General features: G+C 31.2%; 5 protein-coding genes across 5 annotated transcripts; 3 read left to right on the top strand and 2 right to left on the bottom strand.

Moving 5' to 3' along the window:
- The first annotated feature begins 309 nt into the window (after nt 1–309).
- On the top strand, nt 310–2,575 carry Atu (Another transcription unit). Its single transcript, XM_070642483.1, has 2 exons — nt 310–432; nt 497–2,575. The coding sequence occupies exons 1-2, from the start codon at nt 408–410 to the stop codon at nt 2,482–2,484; spliced, it is 2,013 nt and encodes a 670-aa protein (XP_070498584.1). The 5' UTR covers nt 310–407; the 3' UTR covers nt 2,485–2,575.
- A 1,374-nt stretch (nt 2,576–3,949) lies between these two features.
- mbo (Nuclear pore complex protein Nup88) lies at nt 3,950–6,234 on the bottom strand. Its single transcript, XM_070642490.1, has 2 exons — nt 5,963–6,234; nt 3,950–5,899 (listed from the first exon to the last, which is right to left on the bottom strand). Exons 1-2 carry the CDS (start codon nt 6,164–6,166, stop codon nt 4,007–4,009), a joined length of 2,097 nt encoding a protein of 698 aa, XP_070498591.1. The 5' UTR covers nt 6,167–6,234; the 3' UTR covers nt 3,950–4,006.
- On the top strand, nt 5,776–8,347 carry LOC139092173 (uncharacterized). The gene is made up of 2 exons (XM_070642493.1): nt 5,776–6,652; nt 6,761–8,347. Exons 1-2 carry the CDS (start codon nt 6,380–6,382, stop codon nt 7,808–7,810), a joined length of 1,323 nt encoding a protein of 440 aa, XP_070498594.1. The 5' UTR covers nt 5,776–6,379; the 3' UTR covers nt 7,811–8,347.
- On the top strand, nt 8,258–9,927 carry LOC139092174 (uncharacterized). The gene is made up of 2 exons (XM_070642494.1): nt 8,258–8,306; nt 8,380–9,927. The coding sequence occupies exon 2, from the start codon at nt 8,812–8,814 to the stop codon at nt 9,739–9,741; it is 930 nt and encodes a 309-aa protein (XP_070498595.1). The 5' UTR covers nt 8,258–8,306; nt 8,380–8,811; the 3' UTR covers nt 9,742–9,927.
- Nucleotides 9,827–27,904, bottom strand: LOC139092310 (claspin-like). The gene is made up of 16 exons (XM_070642659.1): nt 27,677–27,904; nt 20,830–21,663; nt 20,461–20,768; nt 20,198–20,397; nt 20,005–20,128; nt 19,150–19,173; nt 18,222–18,332; nt 17,878–18,163; nt 17,708–17,812; nt 17,575–17,646; nt 16,922–16,972; nt 16,028–16,098; nt 15,853–15,960; nt 11,914–12,684; nt 11,559–11,853; nt 9,827–11,500 (listed from the first exon to the last, which is right to left on the bottom strand). Exons 2-16 carry the CDS (start codon nt 21,566–21,568, stop codon nt 9,921–9,923), a joined length of 4,845 nt encoding a protein of 1,614 aa, XP_070498760.1. The 5' UTR covers nt 21,569–21,663; nt 27,677–27,904; the 3' UTR covers nt 9,827–9,920.
- Nucleotides 27,905–27,971: the final 67 nt, after the last annotated feature.

Below are 27,971 nucleotides of genomic sequence, written 5' to 3' on the forward strand. Positions count from 1 at the left end.
AACGGAATTTATTTTTTTGAAATTTATGAAAAATTTTCAATTTCAAATCTTCAATTTTAAATTTTAAAAATCCGTTAATTTTTGAACTTCAAAAGGTCATTAAGTATTTATATAAATTTATCTGTGTACGAAAATAATAATCATCATGTGTACATGATAAAATGTTAATTAAATATTTATAGTTATTACAAAAATGCGTTTAAGTAACACGATATACAGCTCGATATCTTTTTTATTTACCAAAACCTTTCAAATGTTTGTCTGCGTACCGTTCTAATTTTCTTGTTCTTGAAAACTCCTCAAATGTTTTTAAAAACATAAACACAATTCCAATATTGCGAATATATTTTTTATAATTTGCCGAAAAACAGTTAAAATAATTAATTTAGTTTGTGAAATCACTCAAAATGGTTGAAGAACATTCAGACTCAGGTAGTAAATATTACAGTGCTTATTATATGCTGTTAGTTTTCATTTTTGAATAAAATCTTTATAGGTTCGGAAAGATCATCAGGATCGAGATCCAGAAGCTCATCGCCAAGTAATAATTCAGGCAGTAGAAGTCCTTCAAGGAGTCGTAGCCGATCAAAAAGTGGTAGTCGCAGTCGAAGTGGCTCAGAAAGTCATAGTAATCGATCAAAAAGTGGATCCAGGAGTCAAAGTCGGTCAAAAAGCCGCAGTCAATCGAAAAGTGTGTCCAGAAGAAGTAGTCGATCAAAAAGTGGATCTAGAAGTCGCAGCCGTTCAAACAGTGGCAGCCCTCAAAGATCCAGAAGTGGAAGTGTACAGAAATCACGCAGTGGATCTCCTCAGAAGTCACGTAGCGGAAGCCCGCCAAAATCACGAAGTGGATCGCCACAAAAATCACGAAGCGGAAGTCCTCAAAAATCAAGAAGTGGATCGCCACAAAAATCTCGAAGTGGAAGTCCTCAAAAGTCACGTAGCGGGTCTCCTCAAAAATCGCGTAGTGGAAGTCCTGCTAAATCACGGAGCGGGTCACCTCAAAAATCACGCAGTGGGTCTCCTCAAAAGTCACGCAGTGGATCTCCTCAAAAGTCTAAAAGTCAAACACCAGAAAGTAGACCAAAAACACCAGAAAAGGCTAAAAGTTCAAGTCCACACAAGTCTCGAAGTGCATCAAGAGAATCAGAGGAAATTGGTACCAGAAAGAGGAAAATTATTTCCGATTCTGAGTCTGACGGTGAAAAGAAAAAGGAAACGCCACAAAAACGAAGCAAATTGATTGACACTGATAGTGATGAGTCTGATGTTGACAATAAACCGTCAGAAGAGAAGGATGGAAAGAACGTAAATTCTCTTTTTGGTGACGCTGACGATATTAGTACAGACGATGAAGCAAAAAGTGGCAAAAGCGATAAAGATGATTCCGATAAGGAATCAGATCGCAAGAAACGAAGTGGAAGTGAGGATTCTCGTCGTTCAAGATCGCGCAGTAGAAGCCGCGACAGTCGTGATGGATTTAATGAACGTGAAAAATCAGAAGAAAGAGAACGTACTCCAATACCTGAGACTAGAATTGATGTTGAAATTCCACGAATTGTGTCAGATTTAGGAAAAGACATTCATTTTGTAAAGCTTCCTAATTTCTTGTCCGTAGATACTCGTCCATTTGACCAAGATACTTATGAGGATGAAATTGATGAAGAGGAGACATTGGATGAAGAAGGTAGACAGCGTCTAAAATTGAAAGTAGGCAACACAATTCGTTGGAGAAAATTTATTAATGATCAAGGAGAAACTGTCCAAGAATCGAATGCTAGATTTGTCCGATGGTCAGATGGATCACTTAGTCTTCATTTGGGCTCTGAAATATTTGATGTCTATAAGCAGCCATTGCAAAATGACCATAATCACTTATTTATTCGTCAAGGTACTGGATTGCAAGGTCAAGCAGTCTTTAGAACAAAACTTACATTCAGACCACATTCAACTGATTCATTTACACATAAAAAGATGACCATGTCACTTGCTGATCGTTCACAGAAAACATCTGGTATTAAAATTCTCTCACAAGTTGGCCAAGATCCAGATCAATTTCGTGCTGAAAATATTCGTAAAGAGGAAGAATCCTTACGTCAAGTTATGCGACAACGAAAGCCTGCCAAAGCATCAAAACGTACAAAGAGATTACCTGGAGCTGCTGGCTATGAGAATGATGAAGGATCAGAGGATGAAGGCGGAATTTCCATTGCTGCCATTAAGAATAAATATAAGAAAGGCAGTGTTGATAATAAGCCAATTTATTCGAGTGACGATGATGATGATGCTTCCGATGGATCTGATTTTGATGCCAAACGAAAGAAGAAGGATAAGTCTAAGCCATTGAAGGCACTTAATGATTCGGACGATGATGCAGGAAGCGATAATCCAAAAGATGATCAACATTCAGGATCCGATAATGATGATAAGCATTCAGACAAAGGAAGTGGCAGTGGCAGTGGAAGTGGAAGCGATGATGATTAATTGATTGATTTTAAATAAAAATAAATAAGTTTATTCTGTAAATGAGTTATAAAAATAACAATAAAAAGTTAATTTGATCGCAGTATGCTTATTTGTTGGCAATTTGTCATTTTTATGGTCTTAAATGTCACCAAATGCTTTGTACGAGTTGTCATCGTTGTATTTGAAGTCTGTGAATTGATAATTATCCATGAATATTTTGTATTAATTTATTGCACCTCAAAACTTACGTTCTTTAACTTCTGACTGAATTTTAATCGATTCCTCCAATAATTTCGAGACAGAGGCTCGTTGATCTTCAGAACATCGTTTATCCAATATAACTTGCTTGTAAATTTTCATGCATTTATTGTAATAAGAATCAGCATGCATTACAACATAAAACTTTGGATAAAATTTATACAAAGTACAGAAAAGCCTGATTTTATGGATTTCAGGAAGGAGCCTAAAATATGATATGTCCTCATCTTCATCTTGTATTTCAATATCCAATTTTATCTTTTTCAAAGCACATTCGTAAATAGAACGCGACATATTTAATTAAAATTAAATTTATTCTTATTTGATGAAATTTCACGTCCTAGCTCGACGACTACTTGATTAATACTGGAAATTTGAAAAAGAAAACCGTTAAATTTTGAAAAATTCATGATTGCTAAGAAATTTCAAAATTTTTTGATAACGGTTTTTATAATGACAAGTCACACGATTCTGAAATTGTAAAGCTAAGGATATGCGTCGTATTATTTTATAAATAGATTTATTACATATATGAGTTATATAAAGAGGTATAAAAAATTAGTTTGATCAGTTTTGATCGCAGTTTGCTTAGTAAATAAATTTTTACTTCATCTTTTTGGAACTAAATTTTGCCAAAAGCCTTGTAAGCCTCTTCGTCATCGTCTTGGAAATCTGTAAATTAATTATTAAGTGAATCTAATTATTTAAAGCTATTGCATGTAAAATCTTACGTTCTTTAATTTTTGTCTGAATATTGATCAGTTCCTCTAACAACTTAGCAACAACCCTACGTTGCTGCTTGGAACATCGGGTATCCAATATTACTTGCTTAAGATATGCTGTGCATTTATCATGATACAAATCTGAATGCATTAATACATAATATTTTGGATATTGTTCGTACAACGAGCAAAAAATCTTGATTTTATGAAGTTCTGGAAGAAGCTTGAAGTAAGCGATGTCATCAGCTTCTGCTTCGATTCTCATCTCTAATTGTATCTCTCTCATAACACTTTCAAACGATGCCATTTTTGATTTTCTTTGTTAAATGATGATTGCCGTCCTTTTTCATAGACTAATTAACTAACACTGAAATTTTTCACGAATTTTTACTAAATCATGGCTTGCTGTTGATCAAAATTTTATTTAGAAATCATCACATCAATGACAGTTCCTGGAAGTAACTTGACATCCAGTCCTGTCCAACACAGTAAGGAACAACATAGCTGTTTACAAAAACATGATTTTATTCTTAAAGGAAGTTAGTTAACATACAACATAATTAATAATCAACGACAGAATGGATCCTGTTGACATCAGTTTTAAGACCCTGAATTTGTCGCATCATATCATTGAGGAATTCTTTGATAGTTTCTTCCTGTTTTGGTGGCATTGACGTCTTGATATTCTCCTCGTTTGTTTTACTCCAATTGTCAAGTGCCTTCTTCTGTATCTCATTTTTGGCCTTAATTTGCTTAACATCTGTAGTTAATTTATCAATGATTGTTTTATATTTTTTGATGGTCTCTATAAATTCTTTCTCATTGCTGGCAGGAACTTTTAATGATGCTAAACGAGAAATGTCTTGAATACGTTTCTGTAAGTTTTGTTGCTTTTCAAGAATATCTTCGTGCATGTCTGCCAATTTATATGCCTTTTCTTGAATCTGTTCCTTACTTTTCAAAAGTTCTGCAATTTCATCCTTTTGTTGATGCTTCATTAGTTCCAATATTTTGATTCTCTTGCTGATTTCTTGACGGACCTTGTCATGTCTTGCAAACTGCTTTTCTCTCATTATTTGAAGTGTATTCATTAATAATTGGAAGGTTTGTTGAGATGATGGAGGCTTAGTTTTGTCTAATTGCAAAATTGGCTGTGAAACATCAGATTTCAAAAGTGCTCGAATGTGTTGATCAAATGGCACTTTATTGAGCTGATCATTATTTATTTTGATATCTTGTAATCTTGGTGCCTGAACATTCAAATCAGTTACTAATGGCAACATTGTTTTTACTGTATTTAAACTGACAACTTGACCACTACTCATGACAGCAAAAAATCCAGAAGGAAGCTGTAAAATTCCAAATCCAATGATGGCATTTACTTTTGAATTGTTGAATGCTTTAGTGCTCAAAATATATTCAGCTCTGGATGGAACGTCTAAGCTTAAATCATCATCATTATCTTGATCTTCTGTGAATTTTTGAAGTTTCTGTACGAATCCAATTGTTATGCCGTGTAATCCAGTGTCATGATAGCAAAAGTATCTCTGTTCATTGACTGGATCACGTTTTAAGTATATTGGACATGAGCTACTTTCTGATTTATCATCATTTTGAAGACCTAGTTCCAATTCAATATTTTCCATGACATACAGAGTCCAATCATTTGGTAAGACTGTTTTAGTTTCATTAAATGACATTTCTGTGTTCGGATTCTCAATCAGCAATGCATGATGTAAAATGCCTGAATTTTCAGCTATAACAATTGTCATTGGATTTGTGGGAATCACCAATAATGAGCATGAATCATCTCCATAATTGTCCTTTTGTGATGGAGTCACTGTTATTGGTCCTTGTAAGCGAGGCTTTTCAGTATTCAGACCTGCAGTCATTACATAAATTGTTCCATTTCCTCTTAATATTACTATAGGCCATTCAACCTTCTTTTGCTCGGCATTTCGTTTTGGAACAGAAAATACTGTCGAATCTTGATTACTCTGTTCTAGTGTATTGTTTGGTGATTCAAAGCTGCTTACTTGAGGCGATCCAATATCGAAATCAATTGCGGTATATCCAAGACTCTTTAAATACGATAGATTGTTATCAATTTGACTTGGTAAAGGTCCAACTCGCCAAACATGCTTTAAAACTCCTTCATCATAAACTTTCAATGAATTATCCGACATTAGGACAAGAAGATGAGAATCTGTTGGAGAGTTTGGATGCCATTTTGCTTGAACTACTTCCACTTGAGATAGTGAATGCTCGTGAATGTTGATTGTTTTGCATGTTATTTGTTGTTTTCCATCTTGATAGATTCCATCACTTCCAAAACGATGAGGAAGCTCCAAAATTGACAATCCATGTTTACCGCTTATTGAAATGGACGAACCTCCAAAGGATACAGATATTTTTGACACGGTAAAATTAGGAACAGACGAAGGGATTAATACCTAGGATAATAGTTAATGTTATTAACATCATGCAGTTACAATTGTGATATTGAATAGCCTTACTTGATGCTTAATTTCTTTTCCTTTATTGCTGGATGTTTGTGCCGCTCGCCAATTTACAACTTTAATATTACTATTTTTGAAATTCCAGACATAAAGCAGGTCTTCGTATACATCCGTGATCTCCCTTGCATCATCCGGCAAGTTTTCATTCACGGAATCAAAAACTTTTAAGGAACTAAACTTCAGGAAGTCTGTGTCGAGCATTTTATTAATTTTTTTTGGCAATTTTTTCTCGAGCGATGTTGTTGATAAATTCAGTATATAGAGGTTCAACTTCATAACATAATTAACGGTTTTCAAAATTTTAAAATATTATCGTAGTAACGTGTGACAGTTTTGAAAATTGGCCCCAAAAGAAATTGTGAAAATTTAATCGTCCTTATTTTTATCATTTAATCATTAATAATAGTGTGTTAGATGTATAGATATGTATTCAAGAGGTTCAAAGATACTATCGAGTTTGGCTTTAATGTCAGAAAGAACTTTGCGTGCACGCAGACAATAACTAAGACGCATAATTATCAAAATAATGACATCCAGCAAAATAAACAAAATAATTCAGTGTTGCGCTATCAAGAAATTAATTTCTTAACTCCAACAACGCAACGAGTTAATTATGATGATTTTAAGAGGAAGTACAACTGTAAACATCCAAATAGCTGCAATCCTTTTTTGGCGGCTATTACTTGGGTAAGGAATGAATTTTCAATGGCCTTGATTATATTTTTGAATATTTTTCCTCTATGTTATTCTTGTTCTTCTTATTCTAATGCCTGTTTTGTATTTATTTATCACCAGTCTACGGCCTTAATCGCTGGATTTTATGCGTCACAATTACTCTGTCTTTATCGTCGAAATCAACATTTTGACCCAAAAAAATGTTTCTATGGACGATATTTGCAGCACAAAAACAAGTTATTACATCGCAAACTTCTCTGTTTTGAGCAAGCCAGAGCAGAAAACCGATCTCATAGTAAAAGTATCAGATTCTCCGGATGTCCACTAAAACGAAAAATACAAGAGAAAAGAGCAAAGAAAGCGGAGGAAAAGAACCGTCAACAATATCCAAAAACAGACGATGAGTTCAAAGCTTTTACAGAGGAATTTGCAAGTTTAAATTTATTTGACAAACGTTTTGAACGATTCTTTAAGGCAGATGATGATTTGACAATTGGTGGACATAGAAAAGTATTTTACAACGTAAATAATGACGATACGCTTTTGAAACCCAAAGAATATAAAAAAGAATCAACAAGTGCCGATAATAATAATAATATTGTTAAAAATGACTTAAGTGCTGATCAAAAGCAACAACAAAGTGAAGACGAAGCAATTGATGAGATTTTAACAAATCTTTCTGAAATGATTGGTGAATTAGAGTTCCAAATGGGTGTTGAATGTATCTCACATGGTAATTATGAGGATGCAGTTGAACACTTCCGAATGAGTTCATCATCAAATAATGCTAGTGCTTGCTACAATCTTGCCTTACTCTATGAGCAAGGATTAGGCGTTAAGAAAGATTTGGAAGTTGCCATGAAGCTTTACAAGATGGCTAGTGATCAGGGACATGATAAAGCACTTTACAATATGGGAGTTTATTTTGCAAGAGGATTAGGAGGTGCCAAAAAGAGCTTTAAAAAAGCTAAATCATATTTTGAAAAGGCTGCAACTTATGGAAATGTTGAAGCTAAAGAAGCATTGTCACTTTTGCTTCCAGAAAAGAAGAAAGTCTCGCCACTATTAATTGTTCCTAACTTTATTGTGGACGATGATGTTGGAATGGATTTAATGGTGGCTAAAAATGTCCATCATTTCAACAATTTACAATCGATTGCAGTGACCTAAGTTCATGAAATTGTAAATGTCTCCATGGACAGCATGTTTAATATCTTTTGATAAGATTAAAAAAAGTGTGGTAAATCAAAAAAATTTTGTGCGCTTCGGTACGAGGCATCAATGGATGATTGCCATCCATTTAAAAAAAATTTATTTTATTAAGAGCTTTTTTTTTGTATTTGTATTGATGATAATGTGTACCTATTTTATCTCATAGTTCTCTTTATATATGTTTGTGTCCAACAGTTTTTCTTTTTATAAATTGAGTTGTTCCTTATCAATCCATTATCATTTGTTTGTTTTTAATATAGACCAGTGATACCATAAAAGAACGTAATTATGATGAATCAGTCATAAATAACAATAACAAAACAATTAATGTACAATTATTTAATAAAAACCCAAAATTATTAACAAATTAACATCGAATCTTTTCCGTACTGACTTAACTTATGATTTATAGACTCATAATTTTAAAGTAAATTGTAGATCCTGAAAAGATTATGTATTTTAATAAATTCTGGTTGAGGAAAAATGTAATAAAAATGTCAATTCTGTTTATTTGGTTCCATTTTCAGTAATCGACGTCAATTAGCTTACTGCCAAAAAGAAGAAACTTCCTCATCATTTATCAATTTGGAGCAAGTGTATTGATAGAGCTTTTGTAGCAGGGGTTAAGAAACATGTCGTGGATCTAGAAAAACTTTCATTTTCCTTAATAATAATAATAAGCGTGACTCGTCACGCGATATACAAAGACAATCCTTTTATCATATTTCCTTATATATTAATAATAAAATTCTTATTCCTGAAAAAATTGGAACAGAAAAAGAAATTATTATTGTCATAGCATGTAAAGAAATATTCGTGTGCCTGCATAAAAAAAAAGTTGTGCTGTACAAATAGGCATTCTGTGATAAGTCGTCAGGCGGAAAAGGCTTAAAAAGTTTGGTGTTGAAAGTTAACTTTTTTCGTGGCTAATTAAAGTGCTTAAAATCACTCACTTGACTATGAATACCGTCTATAATGAAGAGGAATCAAAAAAGGCGAGAATTTTTCAACGTGAAAAGCGACAGGAACTGCAATTAATCATCGAACGATGTAATAAAATTGACTTTGAGTATGTCAAGGTTCCTAATGAGAGAGGCAAACAGGCTGTATTTGGATCATCAAAGTCTAGACAAAATTACTTTTTTGCTGAGGACAAGACTGTCAATTCATTTATGCGGAGGTGCTTTAAGGAAAATTTTCCGGATCCTGTGTCATATGTTAAGGACGTAAATAAAGCTGAGGATGAACAAACTGTCAATGTAAAGGAACAAAAGCTTAATGCAATTTTTGCATCCAAAGTACCAAGATTTCAGGAAGTGTTGGCAATGGATGCATCGCAAGGATATAGACGCAAAAAGAAAGTTCAAGAAGTTCATGAAACTGTAAAGCCAATAAAAGCTGCATTTTGTAGTTCAAGTCCAAGAAACTTGATGATCACCAGAGACATTATAGTTGATGACATCCCATCATGTTCCTATATCCCATATGATTCCAATAAGAAATTTGAGAACATCAATTATTCATTCGGTGGGAAGATTTTAATTCTTAAGGCTTACGACATTGTCTGCTCTCCAAAGAATATTGACTCAAAATGTTCTGTCTGCGAATGTGAACCAAAAAATGTCTATTGGAAAAGTTCCAAAACACGTTCTGTTTTATGCAGAAAGTGCTATAACGATAAGATATTCAATATTAAAAACAAGTCACGTGGTGTTGTTGAAAAGTTCAAAAGCCTTCAGATTGTTGAACGGGATTTTAAGAAGAAACGTCATTGCCATTTTTATCATCAACACAGTGGTACGCGAGCTGCTGTGCTGTTGCTTACTCCAAAAGAGTTTATGAAACGTAAGCAAAAGGAAAATTTCTTGAATACCTATATGAAGTATTAAGGAAATTCTTGAAGACTTAACTTTAATCCTAGGATTTAAATTAAATCCTAGAGTTAAGATTAAAACTAACAGAACCAGAGAGTAATTAAGCTTAATTTTGTAGAAATAGTTAATTTAATGTCTAGGTATATCTTAATGCTACATACAAATATGAATAAAAATCGAACTTTTGCTGATTATTACTTTAATTGGTCTAATAAGAACCGCTGATTCTCAACTTTTCTTTTCTTCCCGCTAGAATTTTCCTGCTTACTAGGTCCTTCTGATTTTCGCTTTTTACTAGGCTCTTCTTTCTTTTCAATTGGTGCAAAACTCATGGAACTTCCACCGTGTGAACTTAAATTTGTCACTTCGTCATCTTTTGTTGTTATAAAGCTGGCAATTTTAGTTAATGTGTGCTCATCTCTCGAAAGGAATGACGAATGTGTGAATTTCTTCGTACTCACAGTCTTAATTAAAAATGGAGAGTCTGACTTGCTATTTTCGGAACTTATATTCATCCCAATTGATGGTGAATTTGTCTTGATGATTTGAAACTTTCTCTTAACTAATGTTGATGTATTTGCGGTTGAAACTGTCTGACTACTATGATCTAACAATAATATGTCCGTACTCATAGTGTCACTATCTGCCATTTTTTGTGACTGTTCATTAATTAATGTTTCTCGTTCGTGTCTCATTCGACGCCACATTATCTCATTTTCCTCTTCCTGTTCACCTTCAATATCGACAGCATCTCGAGCATTTTCATCTTCCAGAGTGAAACCTTCTGTTTGATTTTTCCATCTGAATTTTCGTTCACGACCAACTCCATCATTCTCTTCGTCTTCAAATAAAAGATCTTGAATTTTCTTGAGATCTTTTACATCCTCATCCATCATTTTTCTTGCATGGATTCGACCAACTTCCTCTCTCAATTGATTTTGATCAAATTGCTCTTCGTCAGCTAAATCCATTTCATAATTATCTAAGCCTTTTTCGTCTTCATCGGCACTTTGCCATTCCTCTTCAGAAAGCTCTGCCTCTTTTTCAAAATAATCCTTTGCAACCTTTAGTCGTTCCTTCTTTGTCAATTTGACTTGGATCTCATTTTCCTCTGAATCATAATCCACGTATGTTTCAGGCTCATCAATGGCTTCTTCATCAATCAATGACTCTTCGTCAATTAAATCGGCGTCAACTGCATTTTGATCACTTTCGTCTTCATCGTCTGAAAAGCCTAACTTCTTGACTTTATCTTTTTTCTTCTTTCTCTTTTTGAGTTTCTTTTTACGATTTTCATCATTCTCTTGTGCTTCATCATCTGTTGATTCCAACAATTTATTAAGCTTCTTGATTGGGTGGACTTCATTATTTTCAAGTTCTGTTTCATTGATTTCAGTCTTTTCAGGTTCTTTCGGATCGTTTTCTGGTGCTTTCGAAGGCTCTGCAATAACTTCTGGGACGTCCATCACAAATGAATCATCATCAATCACATCCTCACTTGCTTTTACATCATTTGTGTCTTGGGTACTGTCAGGTACTTGTGTAATGAAATTTGAGAATATATCCTGTGATTCCAATGTTGGGGTGTTTTGTGAAAATTTAAAGTCGTTGTTTGTGAGGACAATTTGAGAAGGCGTAGATGCAAATTGACCAGAACATAAATCCATCAAATCGTCTTCATTTCCAATTGCTTGTGATGGTGTGTCAAACAGTGCATTAATATTGTTTCCATCAATATCTTCCGAAACACTTGGTTCATTGAATGTAAAATCAGCTGTGAAATAAAAGTTAATTAAATTTTATAAAAATTAGTAATCGATTAATGAACTTACTTGCTTGTGAATTAAATAATTCTTCAGATTCTTTAAGATTTTGTGAAAAATCTTTTATATTGTTAACATTCGACTTAGTTTCTAGCTGAACATTGTCAACTTCATCAGTTGCTTGTGCCTTAACAGTCGTCTTTGATTCTTCGTCATCTGAATCTTCAAAAGCTTTTAAAATACGACTTTTCTTTTGTGTTGTACTTGGTTGTATATTTTCAGACTCATCATCGTCGCTTGACTCGCTTTCAGATTCACTTGACTCTTCTTCATTTTCGACCTCTTCGTCATCCTCATCGACTGCCTAATGTTAAAAAAAAATTATATTAAATTTACTTATAATAAATGAAAATCTTGTATTTACCTCTTCATCCAAAAATTTAGAGCCATCAGTTTTCTTTTTCTTCTTTTGCGTAACTATTTCATCCTCTTCTTCCTCACTTCCAGTTTCTTGTGCTGATTCCTCGTCACTATTTTCTTTATCTGGATTATAATCTTCGTCACTATCTTCTTTTTTGTGTGGAAAATGATCTTTATCTTCAGGTTCCAATTCAGCTGTTTCAGATTTGACAAATCTTTGTTTAAGCTTCTCTAGTCGTTGCGCTAAAATTTGATTGCGTAGATTTTCTTTCAATTTTTCATGTGCAAGACCTGGTCGTGAATGATCCAATTCAACTTCCTTATCAAGTCTGACTTCCACTTTTTGATTCTCAAGCTTGCCATTCTCAATACTTAGGATATTCATGCTGACTGTATCTTTGTGTTTCGGTTTTGCTTGAGTTTTTAAATATTTTTGGAACAACATCTCAGGTCCTGATAATTTTTTGGGTCTAATTGTTCCACTCTCCAAGTCAATTATAAGATTATCCTTTCCATTCATTTCACTCAAAGTTTTGAGTCCGATCGAATTTCTCTTAGGCTCATCTTTTAATTCAATAATATTTGATGAATTATTTTCCTTCAAACTGTATTTTTCTTCCAATAATTTATCTGTATTTTGTTCCTCTAAATTGATGGAATTTGTCAGATTTTCAATATCCTCGGATGTTGGCATGTCCACTGCCATGTCTAAGCTGTCTAAACTTGCCATTATTACACTTGGTTCTATTGTAAAATATTTTTTTAGTTTAACATTTTAATGTTTACAAATTTCTAAGGTTACTTTTTTCCCGCTCAAAAACTTTCCAGGTAATCCGAACGGTCAAAATCTCAAATTTTAAAAATACGTTAAAGTTATTTGAAAGCTTTTAAGAAACTGAAAAATACCTGAACAATTTGTTTATTAATCAATGCTGTGGAGAGAAATGATAATTTGAATTGAAAACCATAATAGTTAATTATATTAAATGTCAACGTTTATTTTTATTGAAAAAAGATGTATGTGAACTGACATCAAAGCATATAAAGGAAATTAAAAAACTCTTTTTGTGCCTATATTCACCTCTAATTCTCTTCATCTTCTGTCGAATTTTTTATCACAGAAAATTAATTAATATTAATGTTTTTTCGCTGTTTTTGTTGGTGAATATAGACAATATTATATAATATTTTAATGATTTAGCAAATTATAGAATTTCCAATTCTTAAGCTTCCAAAAATAATTCATTTTTTTCTCTTATAAATAGACTTTTTTTTAATAAATTTTCTCATAGAACCTTTCACATAAGCAATATCTTCCTTATATCCAATATTTTTTTGTAAAAAAAAAAGTCATGCTGAGTTATGAACAATAGCATAAAAATTAACATAATTTGATTAATTCCACTCGTAAACTAATAATGATAAATTGAGAAAATACTTTTATTACCGTGACTAAGCTTTATTTTTTTTTTGATCCTAAGAAGTAAAGTGAAAGCCCGTAAACTCTCTTTTGATAGAAGGATTTGATCATTATTAATTAGAGAAAATTAATAAGAGGTTTACCTAAAAAAATTTGTTCATTATTATTGTTAAGTACGCGAAAACATTTAATTCGCGATGCTAATTTTTTTTTGTTGAAAAGCACATTTTCATATTGAATTTTTTTTTTGTATGACTTTATGGCTATTTTAAATTTAAATATTTACTTACATTCATTCAATAGCAGTTATGTACTCATTATATTCTCATTCATTCATTTACAGAAGTACATGCTATATTTAATTTACTTTGTTATTATTCATTATCCCCGAACAACACGATGTATTCGCATGGGTACCACTACCTTGCCATGTTAACGGCAAGACATGAAGTTCCCCTGATTGCACCTTGATTGCTGATTTTTACAGCGAAAACTGCGATTTATCACGTCGTGCTACTCGGTATGCTTTTAAATAATTAAGACACAGCTTCAAATCACATGGTACTCAAATTCACAGCAGTTGTTATGAATAGCGATTGATTTGAAGCTGCAAATTTTGTGTGAAAATTAAAATGATGAAAAATTAATTAAAATGTGAAAAATTTGAGTACATCGAGAAATTTTTTTGATGGCAGTTTTTCATTCAAAAGCTTTTATTTATCATAAATGCGCTACTATCAAACAGCAAAAAGCCTTAATTCTTTATATCTATCCCTCAGATGTTCTTTTTTGTTTTCTCGCGTTTATTGGCAGTATTTGAAGAAAAGAATAAAGCATGTAAAAAGATAATTAAAACACAAAAAAAAGTAAGTTTGTGTAGGCTTCTGCATACATTCTTGTATCTGCTTACTACTATCGGAAGTTTACATTTCAATGATTATCTCAGCTAATCGACTAAAGTCGGCCGCAATTTGCAGATTATTTGGAATTGTTTACTTTTGGATGTATTTTTATGTGGAAGTAAGGAATTTATGTCATTTGTTCATCAGTCAATTATTAGAATTTAAATTCATTCTCTGGAATTTGGGATGTATTGAAAGATTTAAAAATTAAATCCTGGGATTAAAAATTAAATCCATGGTTTAAAAGTTAATTCTTAAAATTCCCTAATTTAATACTCAAATATTAAAGGAAAATGAGGTAATTTTGAGGGACTAGCTATCACGCTAGCGATGATAGAAGATCACAAAGCATGCAGAAGCGTACACGATAAATAAAATAAAGGAACAAAAGTGTTTACAAAAAAAGAATAATGAATTTTTGCTTTTTATTTTTATAAACTTCTCTCTTTTAAAGTGCGTTTCAAGTTTCACGAAAGTTATTTTTAAATAATGCTTAAAACAAAAAAAAAATGTCAAAATAGTTTTTTTTAAAATTTAAAAATAATAAAACGATGGAAAGAATATTGCAATATATAATATCTCAATTATTTTTGCTTTTTTGTTTCTCTTTTTTTTCTCATATAATGATTTAATTATCATCCTCAATATATTAGACTGTATCCATAACTTTTTTTAAACCCTTTTTTTTGTTATCATATCTATAATCTTCTCACTATTTATTTTGAGGTGGTATTTTTTTTTTATCTAAAAATGTTAGTCATTTAAACGTAAGAACATGAATAATGATGATGATGGCAGTTTGTTTAAACTTGATTTGTTTTTGTTTCTATCCATTTTTTCATTTGGCTACTAACAGATTGGAGCACTTTAAATGTAATACAATTAGATATACAATATATAAATTAAAATCGATTGCCTTATACTCTCATTTTTTTTTTTTGTTTGTTTCACAACTTAACTAGATGGTCCATTAACAACTTTTCCTTTTTATTTGCATTAATCTTTCGCACAAAATCGTTAAATTGAGTGAATTTTTTTTTAAAGAAGATTTTCTTCCGCTATGTTAAAGACATGATCATCATCCAACATTGAGACTTGTCTATTCCATCCAAATGTCATGTCTATCTGTACGTTTAGTTTCACATCGTTTCTCTCAAAAAAAGAACATATCGTTTTTTTGTATAAAATAAAATCGTTAAAAATTACTAAAATGAAAATTTGTTTTTCCTCCTCATTTTCATAGAATGAATTAAAGAAAGATGTCGATATTTGAAAAGCGTGACACTTAAACCTAAGTATAGCTGGGCGATAAATGTTTTAAATTTTTTTTTCTTCTTCTTCTGTTGCATGAGAGAGAAAATAAAGGAAATATATATAATATATGTGTGTATGTCGTAGAAAATGACTTCATCCATTTGATGTTGCGCTGACTGACTTAATATGTTTTTTTTGTTGTTGTATATAAAAAAGACTTTTTTAGTTGTCTGAAAGATGATTTGAGGAGCTTTTTCTTGATAAGAACTTTGCTTGTTTGATATAAATTTTGGGAAGCTGCGGCTCTAAATATTTACGAATTTTTTTTTTGTTTATCTCTCTGTGTTGAAATTTTTTAAGGAACTTAAGCTTCAATCTTCTTCTTTTCTTTCTTCTTCTTTAAAAATGATGGTGTTCTCAATCCACGCTTCTTCTTTTTGTCTTTTTTCGGGGATCCATCTGTTGAAATATCCTGCTATAAAGAATGTACATTCATAAATATCATTTTTATTAAAAATATTAAGCAATATGAATTTCCTTACTTCTTTACTACTATGTGAAAATGTACTCAAATTTTGTGTTTCAGAATGATCGCCGTTTTGAACATTTTCGCCTATTTTAGAAATTGAATATATTGAATGAAAATTAATTAATCAAATTTGATATATGAATCCAATATCCACATCATGTATGGCTTCAGTGAATAATGAATTAAAATAAAACAATAAAAATTGGCTAATTTAAATGTTGTTCAATCACAAGCATGCATTTACCTTCTTTTTCTTTAAAATTATAAATAATAAAAGAAAAATATCAGTGAGACTGAGGAAATTAACATTTTTGTGTCCAAATGAGTGTGTTTAAAATAATAAAATTAAATTAAATTGGATGCACGGAATAAGTGGTAGCAATAAAATATTTGTCTTCTTTAATTTTATCTCGGTATTTTATTATGACCACGAGCGGATTTATGAAATTTTTTTGAATTTTGATCTCATTACTATTGCTATTAAAAATTCAGATGCCAGATTATTGCCAAACAAATATTAATGAAATTTTTCTCATGTTCGTAATAAATTGATTGAAAATAAATGGAATTGGGGTTCATTCATTAATGACGTTCATAACAGAAGCTCATTATTCTAGATAAAGGTTTGATTCAGAAAAATTTAGAAAATAACTGTCAAAATTTATTTGAAAATTTAATGGTAAATTTTTTGAATTTTGACAGATAATGCGAGAATTTCTTTAAGATAATAAGCTTCAATTTCAGACATCGCCTCTGAACGACCCCCAAAAGGAAAATCAAAATAACAGATGAAAGGAAAAGAACAGTAGTTAAAATATAAAGGAAAAAGGCAGTAAAAATAAAAATTAGTATCAGCAAATTAAAAATAAAATCATGAGATAACAAGGAACAGAAATTAAGAATTTACCTTTTGTTGGGGCACTTGCATTTCGTTCCATATTAATAAAATCATCATTTGCTACACAATAAAAAAAAAGTACAAACAAAAACAGAAAAACAAAAGTTGTAACTAATAAACAAGAGCTACATAACTAAAACTAATCAAAATTAAGTATTTAAATTCGGAACTGACGGAATTTCGTTTCATGCATTTTTTTCTGCCTGAATCTAATGTCTTTAATGATGCAATATATTTTTTATGTCATAATTTTGATTTTTTAGAGCTAAAAAAATTTATCAAACTCACCACGAAGACAAATTTTTGGATAGGAACAAAAAATTATACTTTATATAGTATTATGCATGTTTTTTTTATATACAGACAGTTTCCTATTTGATGGAAACGAATGTGCTTCTACAACTCACAGCTGCGAGTTACACATCCATCCATTGGATTGTTTGGTGAGGGTTTAAAATTGTGTGTTTGTGATAAATAGGGAAAATAAGGAAAATTATGAGCAAAGTGTCGTTTCACACCTTTTTTTTCTTGTTGCTGCACAAAAATTTTTATATATATAGGAAAAAAAATTCACACATTTGAAGCCAATAAATTCTTCTTAATCTGACTACTCAAAAATTAGCACAATATTAAGGCGTATAATACGAAAATATTTGACTTACCATCACTGAGAACTACTTCTGGTTGACTGGGAATTGGAGCTTGCTTCGTTTCTATTCTCATTACAACGTGTTCTACAATAAACAAATCATCATTAGAAATTTATTTCAAATTAAGGCAGACCAATTTAGTTACCTGATTCCGATTGGACGGGCGGACTCATTGGCGGACTCTTGACTTGTCCAGAAATTTGAAGTGAACTGAATGCTTCTGATTCTGAGAAATCGGTGTCCGTTGTGTCTGTTGAAAAATGAAAATAATATTAGAAATGATATTAAGGATCAACAGCACAATTTAATATTTACAGTCGCCAGCTCGTTTTCTTTCAACAGTACGCTTATATTCTTTCAACTCATCATCAGTAACTGAATCGAATGGATTCTTAGCATAAGGTGCTTTGTAAACTGTAGCATTATGTTGATACCCGCGTTGAATGATTCCCTTTGATGCAGCACCCATCAATACAACATGATCTCCTGTTTTCGAGACATTTGCATCCTTCAAACGATTAGCTTCATCCCATGTGACACCTTCCAAAATGTGCGATTGAGGTCCAGCAGAAATCTTGTCTGCACGTCGATTTTCCTTGATCTAAAAAAATAAGATGCTTAAGTATAACAATTAAGTGAGTTTGAGGAAGTAACAATACCTGTTGTTGAATTCTCTTGAATTCTCTAGGATTTGTATTTGTTGGAACAAATTGTAAGGCATTGTCAATTTTAACTGGCGTTGAATGAGTCGGAGAACCTTCAGCTACCCACTATTATAATTTATTATCACAAAATCACAATATCCACAATAATGCGAGAAGATATGAAAGAAGAAGAATTTAATTATTAGCGACAAATTTGTTTTTTTTTTTTTTGGATTATTAATTATAGTAAGGAATTAAATCTAGAGATAATTATGTGTATAAGCCAAGGCACCAATTATTGTAGTATTATATTTCAAATAAGTTGCAAAGATTGTTAGCGATTTGATACTTTAATTAACCATACACCAGAAAAGATTTTAATATGTTGTTAATAATATTAATAAAGACTTAATTGATAAATTTAGTAATTAACTAGCTATACATTACTTTGACATCTAATTATTGTGCCTATAATGGTTCAATGAAACAAAAATATTTGTCGCTAAAAATCTCATTCTTCTCATTCACTTTCTCACATACAGTCATTTGATCACATGAAAAACAATCACTTAGTTGCTTTTTTTTTTTTGCAAAAAAAAATAAATCAGAAATGAAATATAAAGGAAGTGACGAAGAGAAAACTTGTCGTTGATTACCGCACACAAAAATACTTTTTTCAGACCAAATAGGCACAACAAAAGGTCAAAACAACGTAGATTATGAGATCATTCATATTAGACTACATAATTTTTTTAGAGAGAGATTAAGGTGGAAGGTTAAAAGCTGCAGCTATATGCTGACTATTAATCTGTTTCCCATTAATATAATTAATATTCAAACTGAGTCAAAAAAGTATAAGAAACTGATTAGAACCAATAAATTTAAGAAGGAAATTTAGAACCTAATTTAATTTTTTTTTTTTTCATGGCTTTGGGTTATTTACCTCGTCTGCATTAGAATCAACCCACTAAAATAAAATGAAGAAAAACGAAAATTATGTAGGAATAAACATAAAAAAAAATCAATCGGTCGATGTTAATAACAAAAAAAGTTAAAAAAATGGAGATTCTATAAAATAAATAACGAATAAAATTAGGAAGCCTTATGTTGGCTGATTGGTGTTGTTGATGATAGGCACAATATAAAGGTACATAAATGAATTTAAAATTATTTTTGTTTTATAAGGATGCATATATTTTTTTCATTTATCTCATAAGCTAAACCATGTTCACAATAATTAATGACTATAAATTTTTTTACTTATTTTGTTTGCTTGCTTTTTTGCTTGTTGAAGACATTTTATCATAATTTTGATGGCTTTTTTTCTTTGTTTTTAATCAAAATACTTATATTTCTTTTTAGAAAAAGATTCAAATACAATTTGTCCTTATCAATATGGAGCTTTAAAATGTCTTCGAGTATGTTTAAGCTATAATCTTTATCAATTTTTGTTTGTTGCTGTTTTTATCATCAAACATTTGATTTTTATGAGTAAAGTTGAGTAAAATTGATTAAATATCATAATGTATATTTGTTTATAGTAAGATTTTATAAGCAAATGAGCTGCAAATCAAAAGTTGGAATAATATTGCGTATTTGAAGGAATGTTTGTGCTTTAAAATGTTAAAAAATAAAACTCTCGGAATGCAAAAATTTGCGTCCACAAACAGCATGTAGTATAAAGCAAAAAGGAAAAAAGTATTTAAAAATCTAAAGCTTTTTATCTCACGAATATTTGCAAATATTTAGGTTGATCAATAATTATTCCAACTTATTTTTCAAACTTGATAATTTCTACCTTTGTAATTTTCCTGGGGTCTGAAGTTCCAGTTTCAAGAACTTCGACTTTTTGATATACATTTGGCGAGTTGAGCCATCTTGTACGATCACCGCCTTTACGGAAGTCACCCTTCTTCCAAATACTGTAAAAATAGAATAATTATTATATGCTACACGATTTATACATTAAATGTCTATAATTAGACACCTACCCTTGTTTATACATTTCTTCTTCCTCTAACAAATATCCTAAACTTGATACTGCTGGTGGAACTTCGATGTCGTTCTTCGGCTTGGGAACCTCGTGTTTAACAAGAGGATTGCGATAGATATATCCAGTTCGGTAGCCAGCATTGTCCAACATACGCATTAATGCTTCGAACTCAGCACCACCGACGCGCCATTTTGGTCCCTATCATTAAATCATATTCGGTATTAAATTCCTGAATAATTAAAATCAGTATAGAATTACTACCTGATGTAATGCCTTTTCTTTGTTGTCGATGTTAGCTGGTGGTGATACAACAGTTCCTTCTGGCGGCTTTCTGGCTTCGTCATAAATTGCTTTGCGTGTCTCTTCGGGAATTGGAATCAAATTGTCAATGCCAACGGGCAAAAGATTTAATTGTGCTTCTGCTGCCTTAACCATGTGCTGAGTATGGTAGAATGCTTCTTCAATTGTCTCGCCACAACAAAGAGCACCATGATTTGTGAGTATTAAGACCTTCGAATTGGGACCTAAGCTGCGGATCAATTTCTCACGTTCTTCTGGCTCATTTAAAGCTAACAAAGGATGATAAACGATTGTCAGTAAGATATAAATTAAAAGGAAAGATCAAATTACCTCCAGAAACGTTGTGTCTAGCTACCTCTCCCAAAACAGCACAGTCTTTAGTGAGTGGCAGCAATCCTTGCTTGAATGACGAGACAGCAACAACTGCGCTGTGAAGCACGCCAATAATGCACCGGATGTCTGGGCGAGCTGCATGAATTGATGCATGTATTGAGAATTGAGAATTATTTATTCCATAATTGGTTGTTCCTTGTTCAACAATAACTCCCTGCATATCGACTTTATTCAATGACGATGCAGTCAATTCATGATAAAGAAGACCAAAAGGATTGACCAAGAATAATTCTTCGGTTGCGTTCAAACGAGCTGTCACCATGTTATGAATACCGTTTGCTGCTAATCCATACAAGTCCAATAGACGGAATGTTGCTGCTAACTTGCAACGTAAAATTTTTTCACCTTTTTCGTAACCCATCGATTCAATACCGCGAATATCATTTATGGGAATTACACATGTTGCACCGCGGAAATAGCTACCAACTTTAGCTGTAGGTACGCCCATCATACTTGATATCTGCTCTAATATATTTGATGGTCCTTCTTTTAATTGTCCATCAACAATACGCTCTAATTCCTCACGAAATAATCGAGAGCACATGATAGCTTCTACACGTTTACGTCTTTCCATTTCACGCATATCTTGCTCAATATCTGCTGGACGATTTTTTGGCTCTTCTTCATCCGGAATACCATTGCCATTTGTATGTGCTGCTTGCTCAGTGTCAGTCATTTTTACCAACTATTCTGTTTCTTACTTTTCTTGTCTGAGGTCACTAATATTCGTAATTCTTTATACTTTTTTTCCTTTACTTAAATGCTGTTGATCTGGAATGAGTAGACATTAAAGCGAGAAAAATGTTATAAAATGCTTTTTATTGAATAACAAAGCTTATTATATGAAATTGAGTAATAATTTCACGTAGAGAAAATCTGTTTGGTTCGCTCGCACTTTTCACTTTACTGTGTTTACTGTCTGCCTCTCAATTTGGTTACATTTCAAGCATGTGAATCATAATCAACTTCCTTTTCATCTCTCATTATTTGCAAGCAAAAAAAAGAGACCGCTACTAATGCTGATATGAATGAACAATGTCAACGACAATAAAAAAAACAATAATTTATGTATAAAATTTCAGAATTACAAAATAATAATTAAAATAGCATTAAAGCACACATAATACGATGTGCTAAACATTAGTATTTTCCTCTCTGTGTCTTATTTATTCATCCATTCAGTAATTAAACGCATCAAATAACTGTGAGAAATTCTATTTCTGGTCTGAATTCAAGAAGATCAAATTAAAAACATTTTTTATGCTCGTATATTTCATCTCAATCTATTATGAAGGAACCCAATTGACCTTCTGACATACTCAAGAGTAATAATAATAATAATGAGCCAATCACTGTTTATTAATAAAATTTTTTGGAGATCATGTAAGGCATAAATTTCCATTTTTATCACTTTCTCGCTTGAATCAACTCAAAAAAATGTGAAGAAGATTACACAGTGCACTTTGTAATAAGAACGTGCTGTTTGCTGTAGGCTATTAATTTACATTATTAAAATTATATGGTTCAATTGCACATTCGTTTGCTTTTCATAATAATCATAGCTACGTCTATCGTATCAAGTTTATGGTGAGTATTTTTCCCATTTAAACAATGACTAGTCACATTGGCGCCGAGATTTTTTTTTTTTGCAGACTTGTTTTTCTCTTTCATTCAAATTAAAATTATCGATTTGACTACGATTTTTCACTTTCCCCTATTTTCAATTTCAATTTTGGCGTGCTTTGTGTCAATTTTAATTAAAACGCACTTCATGCAATTGCATACAATATACTATAATTTTTGGGCATCAAATACAGAACCACATCCGCTATGTGCAATCTAATCTAATTAACTTTCACGACAATTTATCACATAAACACACAGGGAAGAATTGATTTTTTGTTTTGTTAAATCTCTGCTGTCACTACCTAAGTGAAAACTATTTTCAACCAAAAAAAATGAGTTTTTCGTGATCCAATTTTTAGCAACAGTAATTTTTCCGATCATGCGCTCACGCATCAAAGAGGAACTAACACAAATATAACCGCATTTAAAAAAAACAGATGTAGAGTCACAATAAAAGCTTTTGCTATATACATCATGCGAATTTCCATCACATCATATGACGAAATATTTTCTATTTTTTCTTCTTATGTATCCAACAAAATATTCATGAATATGTGGCATTATAAAATTTATGTTTTTGCGGAAACAAGCGTTTCCATAGTTATCTTAGTTTGTCTGCATGTCGGCATAAAAAGAAGAAAATAAATTTTTAAATCGGTTTTTGTGGATTTGCTATATATGACTGCAAAAAAAAAACTTTCAGTGCCTGTCTGTAGTAAATCAAAATTATTTCGTTGTAAGTAATTAACGACATGCGATGCAAAGAAGAAGAAGACAAGATTTGTTTATATAAGCCAAAAAAAAAAAATGCTTTTTGATCCCCTCATTCAACATGAAATTCTCAAATTCTCATCGTGATCTCGCAGAGTTCCCAAAATAGAAAGTTAGATTCCAATACATTTTTTTTTTATTTTTTCGTGAACCGTCTGTAAGTTCCAAAGAAAATGAGAGAGAGATTTTTTTTGTGATTTTGCCAAGGTTTCTATCTTTTTTTTTATAGGCAAGCTTTTTAAAGACCGATTATAAGCAGTTTAGAGTTCAAATGGTCACAATATGCGCGCACGTTTCCATATCCATAATCTATGAAAAGTCAAGAACTATTCTCAATTTTTCTTTACTTCTTATTCATCATCTTCTTCATGTACATTAACTACTTTGTATGAAAGGCCAAAACTCATTATTTTTGATATTTTATGAAGTGTTGACACGAGCGAAATATTCAAGTATATAAAAAATGGTAAGTCGATCTATATTCCGATAGCTTTATTATATACACAAAAAAAAGAAAAGAAATAAACATAACTCATGCACTCAAGATGTAATCATGAGACATGAATTTTTTTTGAAGAAATCGGATTGGATCAAGGAAATGTGTTGCTACTGTTTAGTCTCAAATCTCGAGAATTCTGTTCGTTCTTATTGTTATTATGCAACTGAGAAAGATGAAAACAAGAGAAAAACAATGAAATTAACTCACTATGCCATTCATATGCATTATTTTTATTTATGAAGAGATATGAAGCAGAAAGTAGTCCTTGAAACAATTTCATTCTGTTTTGTTTACGTTCATCAGTACGACTGACTGTACTTTTTAGAACGTGCCGACTTGTTAATTAAATATCTGCTGTTTTATGAACATTAAATAGTGTTCATTTAATGCAATAAATATAAATACTTCAAAAAAGTAACTTCAACTTGGTAATTAGATAAAAATAAAAGAAATAAATACTTATGATACATGAAAAAGAACTGGTTTATATACCATAAGAGTAAGCGTCGTTAGTTCATTCAACCTTAGCTCGATTGTCAGTTTGCAAAAAAACTGAGATTTTATATATATTTTTGACTTCTACACACATTCGTCAAAGTGTATTGTTGAACATAATGAAGACGGTTGAATTGGATTGTTGTTAGGTGGATATGAAGAAGAAATTGAACGAAAATTAGTATGTAGAAATTCAAGCCTCAAATAATTTTTTCAAACAAATTTCGTAGAGCGTGTATAGTATTATAGCAAAAAAAAAAACACGAGCAGCATTCAGCAGAAGAAAAAAAAAATTAAATTATCGCATGACATAATATATCATCCCAAATACACTACAAATACAAACATTTGAATCTCATAGTGCGAATTATTCTGACCTTGTGCCAGTAATATCAACAAAATCATCTACATTAAGATTTCATACATACTAATGTACTTGAATTAAAATAAATTTTTAACTCTTCATTTTCATTCAGATTTTTTTGTTTGTAATTTCAGACAAAAAAAAAATAATTTTTCAATTCTTGCATCAGTTAATTCCTTCTTTTTTTTTGCCTCTTACTCGCCGTACTCTGTTCCTCTCTGCCCACATTATATAGATTTATTTATTACATGTAGAAATGGCTTCTCTCTAGAAGCAAAAGAATCATCGCATTTGCATCATTTAATAATTTTCAATACATCGCATGATTTATGTCCAACTCTCGAGCATACTCTAACGATTCTCATTTTTCATGGATTTATTTAAAAAATATCTTGTTGATGATTGATAGTTAGCTGGTTTTTAATATTAGCGGTGAGTAATCAACCACAGAAAGCACATGGTGTAGCGCCATCATGATAAACAGCATTTAATTGCATTTTCGGCGACTTGGCAATGATGCAGACGATTCCGTTCAGATTTAATTACTCCTTTAGATTTTATACCTAAAATTGTCACAGCGACTAGGTTTATAATTAAATTTTCAGCTAGTGTAGCTCGGGTAACAAAACTTTAGCAAATTGAATTAATGAAAATGGTGAATCGACAAGAAAATAATCACAGAACATGTTAAACACATCATGAAGAAGACGAAGAACAAAAAAAAAACACAAATCAACACTTTCTTGAATTCATCGCTTCGATGTGCTTATAGGTAATTGTCATTTAGAAAATATAGAAATAAAAACAATCACAGGAAATAATAATTTTTAATATGTTCTGACACAGACAATATTTTTTTTTTTCGAGTATAATTCATGAATGAGTGACATCATTAAGAATTTTCTTCTTTCTATTTCTTATAAGAATCCACATATGTGTGTCACATATCTTGAAAATCTCATAAGTTTTTCCATTACAAATTGTAATAAGAAGAAGGAAAGAGAATCTGAGCAGCAGCAATAGCAGCCACTATGACTCAATATATATAGCAACACTTCTATATATTTCTACTCTAAAGAATGCATTTTAAATGAGGCAGTCATAGCGGACAGAAAAAAAATATATAGATTTTCTGTGAATATACTGCGAGAGTGAGAGAATCGAAGAAGATGAAAACAGCATACATAGCATCACGTTTCTATTTATAGTATCAACACATCAAGAGAAGGAAAAAAAAAAAATATTTTTAAAGATTACATAAAAAAAAAATTATTTTCATTTTTTTCATTATGTTGTTGATATTGTTTTATCAACATTCTCGAGATGGATATGCTCATAAGTATATAATGATTTACAAAGTATGACAATACGGTACATATTATTGCAAAGTGAAAATAAGTCCAGATTACATGTAAACTTATTGTATTTTTTATGACCTATTCACATCAATTTATTCGAAAAAAACAACAATCATATTAAGAGAAACACGTTGTCTCGACAATTTATGACTGCACAGTAATTATTAATTGCGCAAGACCAAAGCTGCAACTTTAATTTAAATACTTTTATTGATATTTCGCTAATTAACCTCTACTCCTTTTTCTCTTACTTGGCGGTTCGTTGATTGCAATCGTCATAGTAGGAAAGAATTCTTTCAACCATTTCTATTATAGAGTGTAATAGGAATGAAATCAAGCATAAATGTGAAACTAATTGCTTATGGCGATAAAGCTATGAGTAAAGCTTCGAGTGGAGTCTCAATAACTGTTTGACTAATTCCATTCTTATAAGCATTTTTTGAATGCGGTTCAATATTTTTTATCTTCACATGCTCGTGCATTTTACTTAAAATAAATGTAATCACTTTTGTTGAAACTGATAAGACAGTGCCTTATATGTCTCCATAAAAATATATACATTAGGTCACACAGCATTTTTTTTTTTTACATGATATGTGATTGAATGAAGTCATAACTTATCAAAAATCTGCTATGTACATTAATATTGAATAATATTTTCACTGTGAATTCCTCATATTTCTTTCGAGCGTTTCATCAAGTCGTCGTTTTATCTACAACACATGTATCAAGAGTTATTCAATTAAATCTTTACATATATCATCCAGTAGTACATTCTTCATTCATGTACAATTCTCTCTATCTCGTTTACTCTCTGTGAAAATACCAAATTTGATTAAATTGAACTTGGCAATATTCACATAATAGTATATTTTACAACACATATATATACACACCAAAAAAAAGTTAAATTTATTTATTCTAGGTGCGGTTTGTATGATCTTCTTCATAAATTAAAACCTGTACTATCATATTAATTTATACACACGGACTTGGTTCTTTTTGTTAACAAAATTCTCATGTGAATGCTATTTTATACTATTATTAATAAGAATTGTGACTATTCACATCGTATCGTATCGTTTCCAAGAGTTTTTGGCTTAAGAGATGAAGATGTATGGTCGTTACGCATCATAAGATACTAAAATATCAAAAGCAATTAGGTGAAGATGAAAACAAGTGTTTGATTTACTCCATACGAGAGCCATTTCTGTGATTATTTGTGATATTTACGTCTTCTTCCCATTATATTATATGCATAATTGTAATAATTATAGCCATCAATTTAGATACTTAGTTTCTATGTGTTTTCTTTGCAAGTCTTTCTTGTTAACTTAATTTACACAAGTCAAAAATTTAGTTAGACGAAAAAAAAAGTAAGAAATTCAATATTGCACGCACTGTATGTATTATATGTTCAGAATACTGGCTTATATCTACGCATACATTCAACCTTTTCCGTCTTCTTCATACACACCACCGATGAACGATTTTTTTTAGAGTCAAAAGGACATGAAGAAAATTTTATTGATTTTTTCATTACTTTTTTTCGGCATACTTATTTCCTTTGATATTTTTTCATTCATTATTACTCATTATATACTTTTTAAACTTGATAACTATCTATTTATATCCATTTAATATATTTTTTACTTCATATTGGACACTTACAGATTCTTATTCAATTAAAAATTTTCCACCATTATTATACTGTGTATGAACAAATATTTAACTGGATGTTCAGTTTTATGTTAAACAAATTAATAATGACACACCCAAATTTAAAGATTAGAAGAAAATGAAATATTAATTAATGGAATTTATGAACTTTAACACTTTTTCTCGCTTCCCGACTTCTCTTTTATTACTTTTTTCCGATTTTATTTCGATGGTGACTGTGCGCGAGCAAAAAAGAAACTAACTCATACGAAACAAATAGCAGCGATGATGGAAAAAAGGCAAGTAT

The sequence above is a fragment of the Chironomus tepperi genome, unplaced genomic scaffold (assembly GCF_022539635.2).
Source record: "Chironomus tepperi strain 1889 unplaced genomic scaffold, CSIRO-AGI_Ctep_v1 contig_298, whole genome shotgun sequence".
In the NCBI taxonomy this organism is placed as follows: domain Eukaryota; kingdom Metazoa; phylum Arthropoda; class Insecta; order Diptera; family Chironomidae; genus Chironomus; species Chironomus tepperi.